Source organism: Archocentrus centrarchus, chromosome 3 (assembly GCF_007364275.1).
Source record: "Archocentrus centrarchus isolate MPI-CPG fArcCen1 chromosome 3, fArcCen1, whole genome shotgun sequence".
Taxonomy (NCBI): domain Eukaryota; kingdom Metazoa; phylum Chordata; class Actinopteri; order Cichliformes; family Cichlidae; genus Archocentrus; species Archocentrus centrarchus.
In genome coordinates this window covers 17,941,703-17,956,935 of record NC_044348.1, presented here as the reverse complement: position 1 = coordinate 17,956,935, position 15,233 = coordinate 17,941,703, and the positions used below count along the sequence as shown (strand labels likewise).

The window sequence follows — 15,233 nt, the reverse complement described above, 5'->3', positions numbered from 1 at the left end:
GGGGCCTTTCTGTGTTGGCGTTTGCATGTTCTCCCAGCGCCTGGTGATCATGAAATTGGCCAAATGTGTGGTTAACTGTCACTCTGTTGTAGCCCTGCACTAGCAACCTGTCCATTGTGCTTTCAACCTTTTACGCTGCAGCTGGGGGTAAGCTCCAAAGCCCCTACAAACCACAGTTAAATGAGGCCCCAGTCACACAGGCCTAGACAACGGTCAGTCACCCCCTGGCAACCACAATTCGCTAGGGAAAAAAGTGCATTCCCTGACTATTTGGTGAATGGGTGCTGGAGGTTTCTGACAGCCGCTAGGTGAAATTGGTTGCAAACAGGTATACAGTGCTGCACAAAAAACCTCCTTGCTATTCCTTTGGTCGCCTGTTTGCATGGAAGACACTAACTTGTCTGCAGACACTCACCCACTGCTTGCTGAAGGTAGTTAAAGTGTGATGCAAACTTGAAACAGAGACAGTTTGCCTTCAAAATAAAAGTTGGGCATTTTGAAATGTGCAGTAAGGCACGACATTTACTTTTACCAAGCAATCTGTTAGCAAACAAAGCAATCACAAGGGCTTTTTGGTGCAGCGCCCGTAACCATTCGCCCGCTGGTCGGGGAATACACATTTTTCCACAGTGGCCCAAGCTGACCAGTTTCTAGACCTGTGTGACTGAGGCGTAAGCCATTAAGAAAATGAATAGTGCACAATACTGTTTTAATGAGCTTTTGTCTCCTTCTGAAGTCTAGTTGTCATTTCAGTTAACTAAAATGTTTTTGTTACACCTAGTTTTCATGTAGCTTTAACTACAGTCACCATGTATGACACTGGACTAAATGTGCATGAAGGGATTCTTTTTTGGCTTTCAACAGTGAAAGCAAATTTAAATATTAAAAAAAAAAAATAAATGGAGTGACTAATTAGTGGCTGTCCTATTTGACATCCTGCTAAATGCAGGTCGAAACTGACACCTGATATTTCACAAACACTAGTTGGCAGGGGGACCCTGGAGGAAGGTAACACACCATCACTTTACTCAGAAAGGCTCACACTTTCATTCTGTCGACATTACATTCTCAACACACACACACACACACACACACACACACACACACACACACACACACACACACACACACACACACACACACACACACACACACACACACACACACTATGTCCACAGATGGCTGGTATGACTGTGCAGCGCTCTAGTATCATGTAGTTAAATTTGAATCAGTGCTACACACCAGCAGACTATCTGGAGTCAGGGGGAATATTTCAGAGGCACTTTATTTATATCAGCAAGGGGCACCACTTTTCCCACTGCTAAAATTAGCCTGGGTAAATACTTAAGTGGATTACTTATAGTGCTAACAGAATAATAAAATGGAAAACTATTCAAGACAATTTCACACACCAATGGACACACCAACAAATTGAAAGGGAACCTTTCCCTTTTATTCAGGGATTTCTTGGAAACTAATAACCAGATGGATTTACTGTAATGCAACCAAATACCTCTGAATGTTTGTCCACATTGGGCTTGTTAATTGCATGACTTAGCTGTAGCGATCTTCTCAGTTACTCAACCTCACTCTGTCTTTGGCTGACCCTGAGTAAACTGAGTTTTAAGGATGTGAATGGCAGTCACAGTTAAGAAGAACTGTATACTGCAGAAAAAAAAAACAGCTGGGCTGGATTTATATATAAAGTTAAAGTGGTGTCAGCCAGATAGTTAAAGGAGTGTGGAATCTCATGGAACTGGTTCAACAACTTTGTTCTTTCCCAGGACCCCATCTGTGTCAAGTAAAGCAAAAATAAATAAAAATACTTATTTGGCAGCTGTTAGCCTTTCAATACAGGGTGGAGTTGAAAAACAAATTTTCCAACTCAAATAACCTCTGTGTATTTCTTTGGTATGTAATTGTAATTTTCTAGCACAAAGACAAGTGTGTGAAGATTAGAAAACAACTTAACTATAAGCTGTGTCCAAGGCCATGATGCACTTGTTATCATGCAAGTGCTACATGGTGGTGGGAACCTGAACTACCCATGGCTAGCGGAACAAGATTGTATCAACGCAATAGTTTAAAGGAATGGGTGTTACTCTGTGCTTTGGTCAATGCTGGTGCGAAGGCTGTTCGTGCTGTACTGATCCCTTTGCAAAGGTTAATTCTTTACTTTCAATAAATCATCAGAGAATCAGTTTGGTTTCAGAGCTCAACTTATTTTTTCCACCACAGAGTATAAGGCATTCTTTCCTGATACCCTGGGAGCATCAGTTAATTCCACTTAAGAAACTTACCTTGGTGTATTGGTCTGAGCTTGTGGGTGTACTATTCCACTTGTTGCCTGTGTTAACATCAGTAAGAGAGCTAGGCAACTTAGCTGGGCAACAAGGAGACAAATGAATGTGTACATGTGGAGAGCAGGGGCCGCTGAGTTTGGGATTTGAGACGTGACATGAAATTCCAGTGTTAGGGTAAGGCACCTCGAGGGAAAAGCTCCTCTGTAGGGCGTGATGACAGTGTTTTTCTTGATGGCCTTTTCCTGATGAACAGAACTTGTAATTTTTCTCAGAAGGTTTAGCTGAGGAGAACAAACAAGCAGAGGTACTACGATAAAGTTTCTTGTGGCAGTTCCGCTCATCCTCTGGGTTCTGGGCTGGGTAATGAGCCTCCGGGTATTCCACATTGACTGTAGCTGTTGTTGTGGCTCCCTTCCCTGATAGAATTGGTTTCTGGTGGGCAAAGTGCAGCAACAGGCTGCTGGAGTGACGATTTGATTTGTCTAGAGCCGCTGATGGTTCCATCATTTTACTGCTGTCCTCTGTTTTGCATATTGGTTCATCCTGTAAAGGAATACTAAACTGTACCATGTGTTTCATGTCCCTGAACTCAGCCGAACAGCTTCCTTTTGGAAAGCGATGACCAGTTACTGCCATGTTGGTGGACCCTTTGCAAATCACTTCCTCATCTGCCTGTGAGTACTCATTACCAGATGTCTGAAAAGATGACTGATTACACCCCTTCACTACTGGGAGAGCAGGAAGAGCCACTGGACTTACTGGGGAAGCAGGTGGGGTGCTGCAGGGGCTCTTTGGAAATATAACCAAGGAGGAGCACCGTCTCAGGGGAACTTTGGACTTGCAGTAGTGTAGACTCCTCTCTTGGGTGGTCCTATGCTTTTCTGGTGCCTCTGGCTCAAAGATGCTGTTACTGCTGCAGTAGCCAGCATCGCTGGCCATGCTGCTGCTGCAAGAGCCCCCGTCAGAGCCTGTACTTGCTCCTCCTCCTTCACCAACTCCCGGTTCTCCATCCTCTATGCTGCCATCCAGCTCTCCACTGAGTTTTCCACAGGGCTGGAGTGAAATCTGTAGAATTTTCTTCTTATTACTTCCTCCGGTGTTAACCCTGGGTATGAACACTGAAGAGCATTGATTATTAGCATAGTCTGGTGACAGAGGAGTCACCTTCAAGCGAACAGAACTGTGCGCCAGACTCTCCGAGGGGCTATGAGCTGACGCACCGACTCCACTTTCCTCACCATGGCTGCGGAGGCTTTCTGACAGAGGGTCCGTGTTGCTTCTCCTTGACGCAAAATGCAAGCGGAGCCGACGTGCCATTCGTTTAACTCTCTAATCCCTGCAGCGCCAGCGAGAGCTGCATGATCAAACTTGCTGGCTGGAAAAAAGGACAGCAAAGCAACTGCTCCAAACTCTGCTCTGTGATCACAATCATTAGGGACTGCACATTGCCAAAATAGCTCTGGTGACAACCTACATTCCTCTCCAGGCGGACTTCAGCTTTTAGTCAGGGGAGGTCAGCCGTTCTGTTTGGAGGCATGACCCAAACATATGGCCATTAAAAACAGAGCAATCTCACTGATAAGCCCCCTTTAAAGAAAGGGCCTCGAAGCCTTCACAGAAAGCAACACTCAAATTTTAAAGAAAGCTTCAACTGCTAAGCTGCTTCATAGCCTTAGGGTACGGCTTGTTAACGGCACCCTCTGACAAATATTTAACAGCTGCTGCCACCTCACACAACATGTCGGTCCTCCATGCTGCATCTTCGACTGAAGCTCTGGTAAACTGTTACATCTGCTTCAGGCCACTCACTCAAGACTTCATTTCCTGTTGCAGCTATGCTTCTTATGTTTCTGCTGCTCCATGCCCCACAAATATTTTTACCCACTGCTATTAAATTACAGGAAATCAAAGGGACTGACTTTCAACATAATTCTGTGTCAGAACGAGGTCTAGGTGGCAAAAATCAGCTACCACACAATCAAAATACCAACATTCGTGAAAATATGCAGAATAGCGATTTCAAAATGCAAAAGTCATCATGCAAAAGAGCACCTAAAGCCATAAAATAATTTAGTAAACACTAACTTCCTCAGTGACTAAACAATCTGCTGCAAATTATCTGCTTTGCTAAAGAAACAACAACAAGATACAAGGGAGAAAGATTTGTGACACTGCAGTGACACGACACCAGTTACTGGACACCTCATGTAACAGTTGGTGCTCCTCTGATTCCCTCGCCATGGTTGTTGACAGTCCAATTTATTAATGGTTGCCTATTGTGAGCCAGGCTGGCCTATTTCAGGACATTACTCTGCCTCCAAATCAGTTTTAGTATAATATTCAATAGTAAGAGGCCAGGCCAGGATAAAGACATGATTCACTGGTGGACACTTCCCGACACAGTGGAACTCATCACCTAATTTTTAAACCAGGAAGACAAACTGCCAGGAAAACTCATGATTGGCTATTAATCACTCACCCAGCCATCAAGCAGCTTTAACTGATGCCTACGGTATCTAGGGTAAGATAAGGCTGGTGACTCACATTACTCATTCATGTCAAGTCACAGGGTATGGTGTAATATGCTAATAAAGTAAGGCTGGCTGGAAATATGCACATGAGTGTGGCATTAAAATTAACATCATGCTTTCAAATGAAGGATAAGTTATATTTAATCAAGTCTTCAGCGAGTGTGTCCGAGGTGAGGTCATCACAAACTGGGTCAGTGGGGTGTGGTTAGAGTAGAGGCTGGACAGCTCTGAAGGTGCAGCCCTAAAGAGTCACGAGCTGATAAACTGCATTTGTTCTTTTACGACCCAACAAATTGGGAGGAGATATGGCAGAAGTGATAACGATATCCTTGAGGAACAACGGGCACTGACCTTTCTAACATTTTGGTCTCTATAGCTAAATACCCTTTTCATAACAACTGTGTGGAGAGTGATTTTGGTTTGCCCTTTGCTAAAGCTTAAATTTATGGACATTGGTCATTTAAAATAGAACAAGATAAGAGCCAAAAAGTTAGTAAAACGTTAGTGTTTTACTAGTGCCTTATTTAGCTTTTTTCTCAGATCTCTGTCCAAGAAAATGCTGACAGGCACCTATCAATTTTAATTTATTAGAATTTTTCTATGATAAGCTTACTGGAAATCAAGATAGCAACAACGACCTGTTTGAAGCAACCTTGTTGCTAATTGAACAGTCTAAGTAACTCTTACAGGCCCAGTTTCTACACATGGATCTTCATTGTATGTTTCTTTTAGTCTAGAACTAGAAGGTTTAATCCATGTCTGGAAAACCTGCTGATAAAGTTTATCATCACAGAGAAGGTATATTTTTAGTAATATAAAACAAATTTTGGCAATGTATTCATAAATCCAGTTTCTTTGTTCTTGTATTATCACCTTACATTCATTCCCAATTTGAGCAGGTGTGATTAGTTTGGAAAGTATGATTGCTTCTCCGGTTTTAGGAGTCTTTGTAAATGTAGTTTTGCTGTAGGCTGCAAAGCAGCTTTTACCATTGTATCACTGTTTTTCCTGTGTTTTTTTTCCCTTTCCATTCTTTTACCATATGAATGGTGTCGATTAATTCAAGCGCAGGTAACCATAGCAACTTCTGCCTTCATTTCATGTCCATTCATGTTGTCTGTGGAGGTGAGGAAGAACCTGCTGCACAGACATGCTAATGCAAGTGTGCATTTTACGGGAAAACTTTATCAGCATCTTATTTAGTTTTCAATTATTCTGTGAGTGGGTGTGTTCAGCTGCTCATGACATACCTTGGAACCAGATATGATCACACTGCTGTTGGGGGGGCAGGGGTGGGGCTGCAGTGATTCACTGTAGAGTTTAACCCTGTGAGGTCTAATTCACCATTGGTGATGACCCTAACCATAACTAAAAACTATTTAGATATTTTCCACAAAAAAAGAATTTTTTTGCTTTTTCTAAAACATCGGATGAAGGTACAGAGCTAAGATTGAGGTCAACACCAATAATGACCGCAGAGCTGCTCAGTAGCACAAGTGCTGAATTCTGCATAAATAAGGTTTACTTTTCCCCCTAGTATTTTTAAAACACCATAAGCTGTACCTCTAATCACAGTCTGCTATGTTTACCTTACCAGGATTTTTTCTGGCTCTTGGGAGTTGATTACACACATAAGCATGACTCGTCTGCTCATAGTTAAGGCAAAGAGTTTGTGTTACTTAACAGAAATCTGTGCAATTTCCTGTTATTTCTGGCCATTTGATAAGCAAAAATGTACTTATAAAAAAATGTCTACAATTACAGAGTCCTGGTAATTTTCCTTTGGAGTAAGGCCAAAACCTCTTGGTGCGCGCCAAATACCAGCTTGATTAATAATAGATGGTCCTTCTTCTGAAAATCTGGGGGATAAAGTTTCCAAATGTATACGTCTCTCACAATTTAAAATTTTTGTTAAAGTAAAAACTACTTTTGGTGGCATTAGAGGAAATGTCATGGTCCAAAGGAATGAAGACTCATCCTGTAGGAATATTGACTTTTTATTTATTAAACTCTCAAGAGGCTACAATTGGGAATGTTGGCCATAAGAATCTCATTATGCCAAGATGTGAAAGCTCACGCTGCGGATCACTGTGTGGAAACAATAATCATCCAATCAACACATCTTTTAAGGGACGACCAACAAAGCACGTTTCTTGCCGAGCTCTCTGTGTGTCAGAGCTGCAGTGACACACTGCACAGAAACGCTTTCACAGCTCTGACACACCCTCCAAAATACTCCAACATGTACCTGGAGCATGACGACGCAGACCTGAGTGACTCACACCCACTTTTATTTTCTCATGTGACTGAAAGTGTGTGACTGGAATCATGTGACTGGAAACATGTGACGTAGTGACATGTTCTGGAAACATTCAGCCAAACTACAAACGACAGGTTATGTGTTGATGGTTTTTTAAGACCTGATGGCTGTACATGAAAAGCCTGACCAAAACCTGTTGAAATATGTGAAAGCTGCAGCAACCAATCAACTTTATCAATTAGGAAAAATCCACAATTACAGAAAGCATCACAAAACTTTGAAACAGTCACATGATTCAGTTGTCATAACACTTAGAAATGTGACCATAAAGATCATAAACTGTTAAGACTATTGGATGGCTGCCTGCATGGCTCTGCACTGCCTTGTATTTCCAAGAACCTCCTCTGCTGCTTCTCGGTATAGTTAGCGAACAGACTTTCCCAGTGAGACAAGTTGCAGCCACATGTAGCCCCGGTGGGAGAAGGGAAAGTGAGGAATTTCACAGATTCTACAAACTGCAAGACACATTTTTTATTTATTTGTTTAAATTTTTTGTGTGTGTGTGTGTGTGTGTGTGTGTGTGTGGAGGGGGTGGGGGGTGGGGGGCTTAGGCTACAAAGAATTACAAGTTTGGTTGATAAACACTTTACTTTGGTTTACTTTCCATTAAAAAACAGTTAACCCAACTTATGTCTTGAAGACTGCTGTATAGAAAGATAAGTAAGTATACTTATTCAGAGTACAGCATGTGAGAAGTATGCGGCAGCTAATCGATCAAGAAAACAATGCAAAGCTTCCAATAGAAAATCCTTGTCTTTGCTTTGGAAAAATGTCTATTCCCCAACAGGTTGGCAAATGATTGCTGGAAGTTGCTGGCAGTCAGTAGGTGAAATTGGTTGCAAAGAGCTATACAGTGCTGCAAATAAAAACTCAAGTCAGCGTCTTCCATGCAAACTACAAACAATCGTGGCAATCTGCTAGCAAACAAATGGATCACAAGGAGGTTTTTGGTGCAGCACTTTCTTTCTGCTGGCAGCCACCAACTAGCCAGTCGGAGAATAGACATTTTTCCCTGGTGACCAGAGGTTGCCACAGTGTCGTCAACCAGTCTCTATGCCTGTGTGACTGAGGCCTTAAGCATTAGTAGATATTTTTATCATTGCCATTTTCTAGTCTGCTTTGTAGTCATGTAGTTGGTGCTTTTTTTAGAGTAGGACTGATGCAAATTGAACAAGAGCAGTTCAAGACAAATACCTACACCAAGGCTGAAAATTTCCTCTGGTCTCTGGATTCAGATTCATTTCTGATATTTTTTTGAAAACATCATGCAACTTGTGGACATATGATACATAATGTCCAATTTCATCGTATCTTTGAATGGTAAAACTTCTTTAATCCAGATTTACTAGTAGATCAACTCCAGAAGTTAATCAAGTCCCCTATCTGGTAGCACTTTTGGGCATATATGTTCACAACATTTTAAGTAACCCTACAAACAACTACACAAACCAAATCTGATAGCAGCAAATGCATAAAGTACAGAACAGGAGTTACATTCAACATGAAGCTAATTTGCTAAACCCATACATATTTCTCAGAGGCACAAAATGTACTGAAAGCTCTTGTTATTACCCTTATACTCATGCACCTATGAGATGAGGTCATATTTGGTGTGGTCACATCAGGACGGGTCCATACTGGTTCACTGCCTGTCTGTGCTTACATTACACACAGATGCAGGCGTTTAGCAGCAAATGTGTCACTAAAGTCCAGCTGCTTGTGCGTCCCAGTACCTGCTTTCCATCGGACCAGCATGAAATTGGGTCATCCTAAAATCTTTAACATCACTTTGCACCAACAGTGTAATCAATAAGGAAACATTAGAAAGTGGCATCTATATTCTCTTCAGACTACAGTCACGTAACTCAGGTCTGCAAGCACACAGCAACCCTGTTAAGAGGCTGCTAACAGAAACTATTCAGTGACATCATCTACGTGATATTCAACACCTCATGTTTTTAATCTCCATCCACACTGAATGCCGTTAGGATGCCCTTAAGATTTGCCCATATTTACACTCCTGCATAATAAGGTATCCTAGTTTTCCAAGAATACCACAAGTGTCATGGCAAAATAAGGGCTGCTGTTTATTTGACAAGCAGTTAACCTTGTTATGACTGGGGCATACCCTCCTCCACAAAAATGTGATACTATACTGTTTTACAACATATATAATAGCTTTGATACAGAGTACACAATGCTTTATATCATGGTGCAATAAATAGTCTGGAAAAAAAAACTGGAGTCTTGCAGTGTGCAAGCTGTTAATTTTTTTATATTTAATTTCTTTAAGACTATCCTGTACAGAACCTGCAAAAGTATTTCCTACTTTGATCAAGGTTGGAGTCCTATAAGTGTTCCAACAGTAAATTACATTTGACAGTTTACAGCAAAGAGGCTCTTACAATTAATTACAAATTTTCCTTTGAAAAATTTGCATTTTCAGACCATAAACATGACATGAAAGTAAACTTAAGCTTAACCATAAGGAATTATGGGGGTGTCTGTTTAGGCTTCTCTGCATCTCCACATTTTGCTATAGCTCCACAGTGTTTGGCTTGGCTAGGTGTTTGATTTTATACATCTGAGGCAACGGGACTGAAAACACCTAAATTCAAAGACTAAGAGGGGCAGAAAAAGAGCAGTTTTGTTTCCAATCTGTTCAAAAAAATAAATAAATAAATAACTCACCAGCCGGTTCTCATCAAACACCTCGAACAGCAGACGATGTTTCTTGGGGTCCACCTGAAACACAATATAGACTTTAAAGTCAAAGCTGCTTTATTGCCTGTAAAATAATCAAGACGCGTGGTCAACAAAGCAAGACTAACAAAAGTTTTGTCTTTTATGGCTATGTTTGATTTAAATTTGATTTATGAATCAAATTTTCTTAAGTAAGGTTTGCATTTTCAGACCATAAATCTGACTGATTCCCCCATCAGTGTAAGTTAACTTTGCGAAAACAATATTCACACAACACAAGACATAAATACAATACATGCGTTCTGAAATGTGCTTAATGTGAATCGAGTTACACTTACTCTGAAAAAGAATTCTTCATTCCATTTGGGATCCAGTGTCTTCACGTCAAATGAAAGGAGAAAAAAATAATATAAATCAACCAGATGTGAGCATAACTTCAAATGCAGGTGTTCACCTACTTACCTTTTTAATGGTTTTGGTCTGAAGACATGCAATTTCTCCAGTGATAGGATCATAGAGGGACATTCTGGTATAAGGATCACTGCAAAGGAAAAGCAGAGACTCACTAAGACATTCATCTATACAGAGTCAAACAGTTCTGATCTACTTTCTGCCCTCAGCGGTTTGTGTGAAACACTTAATATTAGCCTCTGCATTCAGAACCTACAAAACATTAATATAATTGTTCCGGCTTGATATGCTCATAATTGCAGTTTCTATTTTATAATGATTCCAGGAGCTGTGCACAAAAAACACATCCATCAAAGAAATTGCATTATTCATTGCCCTGCCTTAACGAAGCATTAGTAATGCATTAAAAGACAAGTGCTCCACTAGAGTGGTTCTAACAGAGCGATTTTGGCCATTACATGAACAATTAAACACAAAATAGACATAAAAGTCCCAAAACAGCAACTAAAATCAACAGAAACAGTCGAATATGTGTTTTTGTTATATATGCTCTGTTATGTAGAGATTAGGGGAATTATTTTCAACTTAAATTTAAAAAACAGATAAAAGAAGGTATGGCATAAAATGTTGCAGACACACTGGTTTTTGCTTTTTTTTTTTGAGGAAATGTCAGAATCACTGCAGTACAAGGTCATGTGTACAGAAAATCCCAGGAAAAAAAAGTTTTTTATCTGAATAAGAAGCAGAAATAAAAAGGTAGCCAGCCATATCTAAATATTTGAGGAATGTAAACCATCAGAACACAGAGTTTAACTAAAGCTTTCTTTTAAATAACACAGAACAGAGTCCTTCTGTTCTCTGGAGCCAATGGAAGATTTAATACAAACAGATCAGTGATTCACAAATTCCAGAAAACTCTGATTGTTCTCGTTTACCAAACGTATAGAGGAAATCAACAGGAAAAAGGTGCTTGCCACATAATAAGATTTTCCCAAGAGGCATGCTTCTTCAGGCAAAATAATACATTAAAGTTACTCTTTGAGCAAACTGTCAGAAAAAGTCAATGTGCCTTTTTTTTTTGTAAATAAAAATATACTAACAGCTTACCTGGCTCCAAGAATATCTTTTTTGGCCAGTCCAATTCCAGCAATGACCTTCACCTTCAGGATTCTGTTATCTTCCTGAATCAACAAAAACAAAATGACCGTACTAATAAGACAACAACATAAAAACAGGGACAGAGATTACACACAGGCTATAGCTTTAACTTCCGTTACACGTATACAATACTGAATACACTTCATGTCTTTCTGACTTTTTATTTATTTTATTAATTTGTGTCTTGTTTGCAAGCCCTGGGTCGAGAGAAACGACATTACGGTCCCGTGTATGTCCTTCACATATGGCAGAACTGACTTTGACTTTGCAGTTCAGTCCAAGGTTACCCTGAATTGGATAAGAAGAAAATAGATGCTCCTTAGCGTTTGCCAACACAAGTGTGTGGAGGCTTTGGTGCATTTGTTTACTGAGACTGGGCTGTCTGTGTCACTGTGAGTCAAGAGTTTGGATTGTAACACCTGAACTAAACTTCTTAAACCCCTCTCACCTTTCATATTTTATAATGACCTAAAACTAATAAAAACTAAACAAACAAACAAAAAAAAATAAACTGAAAGTCACCTTTTCACACACAACAGCTAAACCGAAATGAGCAAACCCACTCTGGAAACCAACTTTCAAGAGATAGATAATTTTAAAAAAACACTACATAATATTATACCTACATAATATAGTAATAATCTGCACATGGAAAGTCTAGTAGAAACTGCTGACTGCTTTGTCTGACAACAGGTGTCCAATGAGTACAGAAATCAGTAATCAATAATAAGACTGCACTGATGAAGTATGGCTTCAATCTGATCGCTATCAGATGCATGCATGCTGTGGGCTCGTAAGACAAACTCGGCGTGGTCTCGGGGTGACGTAACATCCTTAGAGTCTTTGGTACTTCTGCACATTTCCGATCAAAACCACAGCCGCATTTTTTACTGTGAAATCAGTGAATCATCGGGAGATTTCGCAACTCATCACGCCTGACCCCCTTTCCTTATTCCCTGCTTTGTTTTGTTTTTCTTTTCCTGAATTATTACACAGATAACTGCTAGTTGGGTAGATCTCAGTTTTGTTTGTTTGTTTTGAGCAAACAGAAAAGGCGTTGACAGCCCAGGAGACGGCTGGTTTCCTGCCTGAGAAAAAAACAAAACAAGAACTCTCTAATTTGCAAGTTTCCTATAGCACTGGCTGGAAATAATTAAGAGATTTTCAACTACATGGATTCTTTATTAATAACTAACACGTTTATCAAGCAGAGACAAAACTCCAAAGCAGACAGACAGGCTGAGTTAAGGAGCTGGGGAGTTAACATTAGCTCGCTAACTCGACGCTCCAGTTAGTTTGTCGGTTGCTGTGAACTAGTTAGCCAGCTGGCTAACGACAGCGGCCTCGTTTACAAACCACAAAGTTTACCTCATCCGTCTGAAGTCCTGAGATCTGTGAAGAAAACCAAGCCATAGTATCCTCGCCCTTCTTCCTCCCACAGACAAGACAGACAAGAAGAGGAAGAAGGTGGCGGTGCGACACGCGGGGTTCTGCGAAGGTGTGCGCCTCCGCTCGGCTGTGACTGAAGGATTCCCTCCGTGTGTTTACGCTGCGGGATGGCGTGAAACTGACCTACTGATAAGCTGCGACGCCGTCGTCACTCTGTATCCATCCTCCTCCTCCTCCTCCTCCTCCCCCTCCTTCACCTCCTTCACCTCCTCCTCCTCCTCCTGTTTTCTCTTCCTGCCCTGGTTCCCCTGTCACGGCGGCAGTCTGAGGAAACCCAGAAGGAAGCCGCTGAGAGACGGACGCACAAGCCAGTGTGTATTTTATCAAATGTGCATTCATTAACAAGTAATTAAGACAGATTTTGCCTCATTTTACTACTTCAGCCCCAGCCGGGTTGGTAGCATTTGTAGACAGTACAAACGCACCAATGAAAACAAAAATATAACAAGACAGTATATTTAATTAATCATAATTTATTTATTTTATTTCGTTTTGAGTTTTAGGTTTTCAAGAGTTTCCACTTTCCAGAGCGGGCTTACCGGTTTCACTTTAGTTGTTATTGTTTGAAACCGTTTAAATGTGTTTCGTTTTCGTCCCAGCCTAGTTTCTCTGTTATTATTAGCTTTTTAATTATTATTATTACATGAAGGGTGTATGTCAGGGTTAAGAGTCTCAGTACACAAATGCCCATCCCAGCTATCATAAGGCGAGAGGCGGGGTACACCCTGTCCAGGTCTCGTGTAATCTGGCATCCCTCAGCCTTTTCTACCCATTTCCCTTCCTTAAGAATGGCTTCTTGACAGCCACCCTTCCACTGAGACCATGTCTGTTGAGACTTCAATGAACAGTAGATGGATCAGCTGAAGGGCCAGATGCATCTCTCAGGTGCTGTGTCAGGTCTTTGCTGGATTTTTTCCTATTTCTTAAGGATGTGAATTTCAGATTCTGTTTGTCTGAAATTCCCCTTTTGGGACCCTGAGCTAATGCGTAAGGCTGGAAGATACCAAGTCAATATAGTCAGGCTCACCTCAATGCACAGCTCAGGCCCTAGAACCAGTTTACTGGAGAGGGGTTGGACTCTGTTACACTCTGGAGTTGCCCTCGGTGAGAGGCAGCCTGCCTCTTCTTCTTTTGTCCTCCATTTGTCCAGTTTCCTCCAATTTTTTAAGGATACACTGCACACCATGTTGAGATATGCTAGGTTTTTAGCTATTATTGGGGATCACCTTGTTGGCACAAAAAAACTATTTTATGCATGTCAAACCATGTTATCTTTGCCATTTTTCAAATATTTACTTAAAGAAATGGGAGCAAATTATGTGTTTTAGTGACAGGATGCTAGTAGCAAAGTGCCTAAAGATACAATTTATAATTGTCTCTTTGCTAACTTGTTCATCCCTTCAGAAAGCCTTTATAACTATTGCTCAAGATCACTTTAAAAAAATAAAAGTAAGTCTGGCTCCTTGGAAGCAAAATACAAAGAAACTGGTTCAGGACTTTTCCATTGTGTTTTTAGTTTAGCTGTAGTTACTTGGAATATTTATACAACACCAATAAAACTCACATGCAAACACAAATGCACGTGAACACAATTATAAAAACATAAACCTTAAAAACAGTGACACTGCTTCAGATTAACAGCATGATAAAGGAAATTTACAGATTATGTATTAACGTTACGTCACCATGGAAAAATACTACAAGAAGGGTGACTAGGTGTCACATGGTTTGTGGGGCTGCTCAATGTTTTTATCCTTTGTACCTCCTTCCCATATTAAGGCAGTGTCTCACATGTTTATAGGGTCTAGATTAGGGGTGTTAAACTCATTTTAGCAGAAGGGTCATATACAGTCTAATTTTGATCTATTGCTTAATGACCTATACGAGAAAAGCCCACCCTTCCATTTCCCCTTTTTAAATGTAAGTATATTCTGAAAACATTCACATTTAATGAGTCAGCCTTTTACAAAAAGATGACCAGCTTGAGATGTCTTAAGAAAAAGCTATTTCCTTTTGGGGATTTTTAACGTTTATCGAGACAGGAAAGCCAGCATTGAGAACAGAGAGAAGACACACAGTAAATGGCCTCTGGGCCAACTCTAACCTGGGCTTCTGCAATAGCATTACAGCATTTGGTCACCCGCTCAACTCGGTGAGCTATACTGGCACCCAGAAAGAGTCATTTTGACAAAATGTCTCAGTATTTCCACATTCAGTGATTTGCTCTCCTCACATGAATCTTTGTAGATCCAGAAAGCCACAAAACCTTCACATGTAGAGTTTTTATAACTAGATAACATTTTTTTTTTATTTCTTCATTTAAACAGTCTGACTAGATTTAAAACTACTTGTATATTT

General features: G+C 40.6%; 2 protein-coding genes across 2 annotated transcripts in view; both read right to left on the bottom strand.

Annotated features, from left to right (window-relative positions):
* nedd4a (NEDD4 E3 ubiquitin protein ligase a) overlaps positions 1–13,039 on the bottom strand; it is a 35,935-nt gene extending 22,896 nt beyond the window's left edge. The window contains exons 1-5 of the mRNA XM_030722253.1: positions 12,795–13,039; positions 11,376–11,449; positions 10,320–10,398; positions 10,196–10,234; positions 9,846–9,899 (exon numbers count right to left, since the gene is read on the bottom strand). Coding sequence (XP_030578113.1) covers positions 9,846–9,899; positions 10,196–10,234; positions 10,320–10,398; positions 11,376–11,449; positions 12,795–12,839 — 291 coding nt within the window. The 5' untranslated portion in view covers positions 12,840–13,039. The remainder of the gene's footprint in view (positions 1–9,845; positions 9,900–10,195; positions 10,235–10,319; positions 10,399–11,375; positions 11,450–12,794) is intronic.
* Positions 2,130–3,620, bottom strand: LOC115774849 (E3 ubiquitin-protein ligase NEDD4-like). The gene has a single exon (XM_030722305.1). The coding sequence runs from the start codon at positions 3,618–3,620 to the stop codon at positions 2,274–2,276; it is 1,347 nt and encodes a 448-aa protein (XP_030578165.1). The 3' UTR covers positions 2,130–2,273.
* Positions 13,040–15,233: the final 2,194 nt, after the last annotated feature.

Coding starts and splice junctions, on each gene's coding strand:
- LOC115774849 (XM_030722305.1), bottom strand. CDS start 3,620: ATGGCACGTCGGCTCCGCTTGCATTTTGCGTCAAGGAGAAGCAACACG.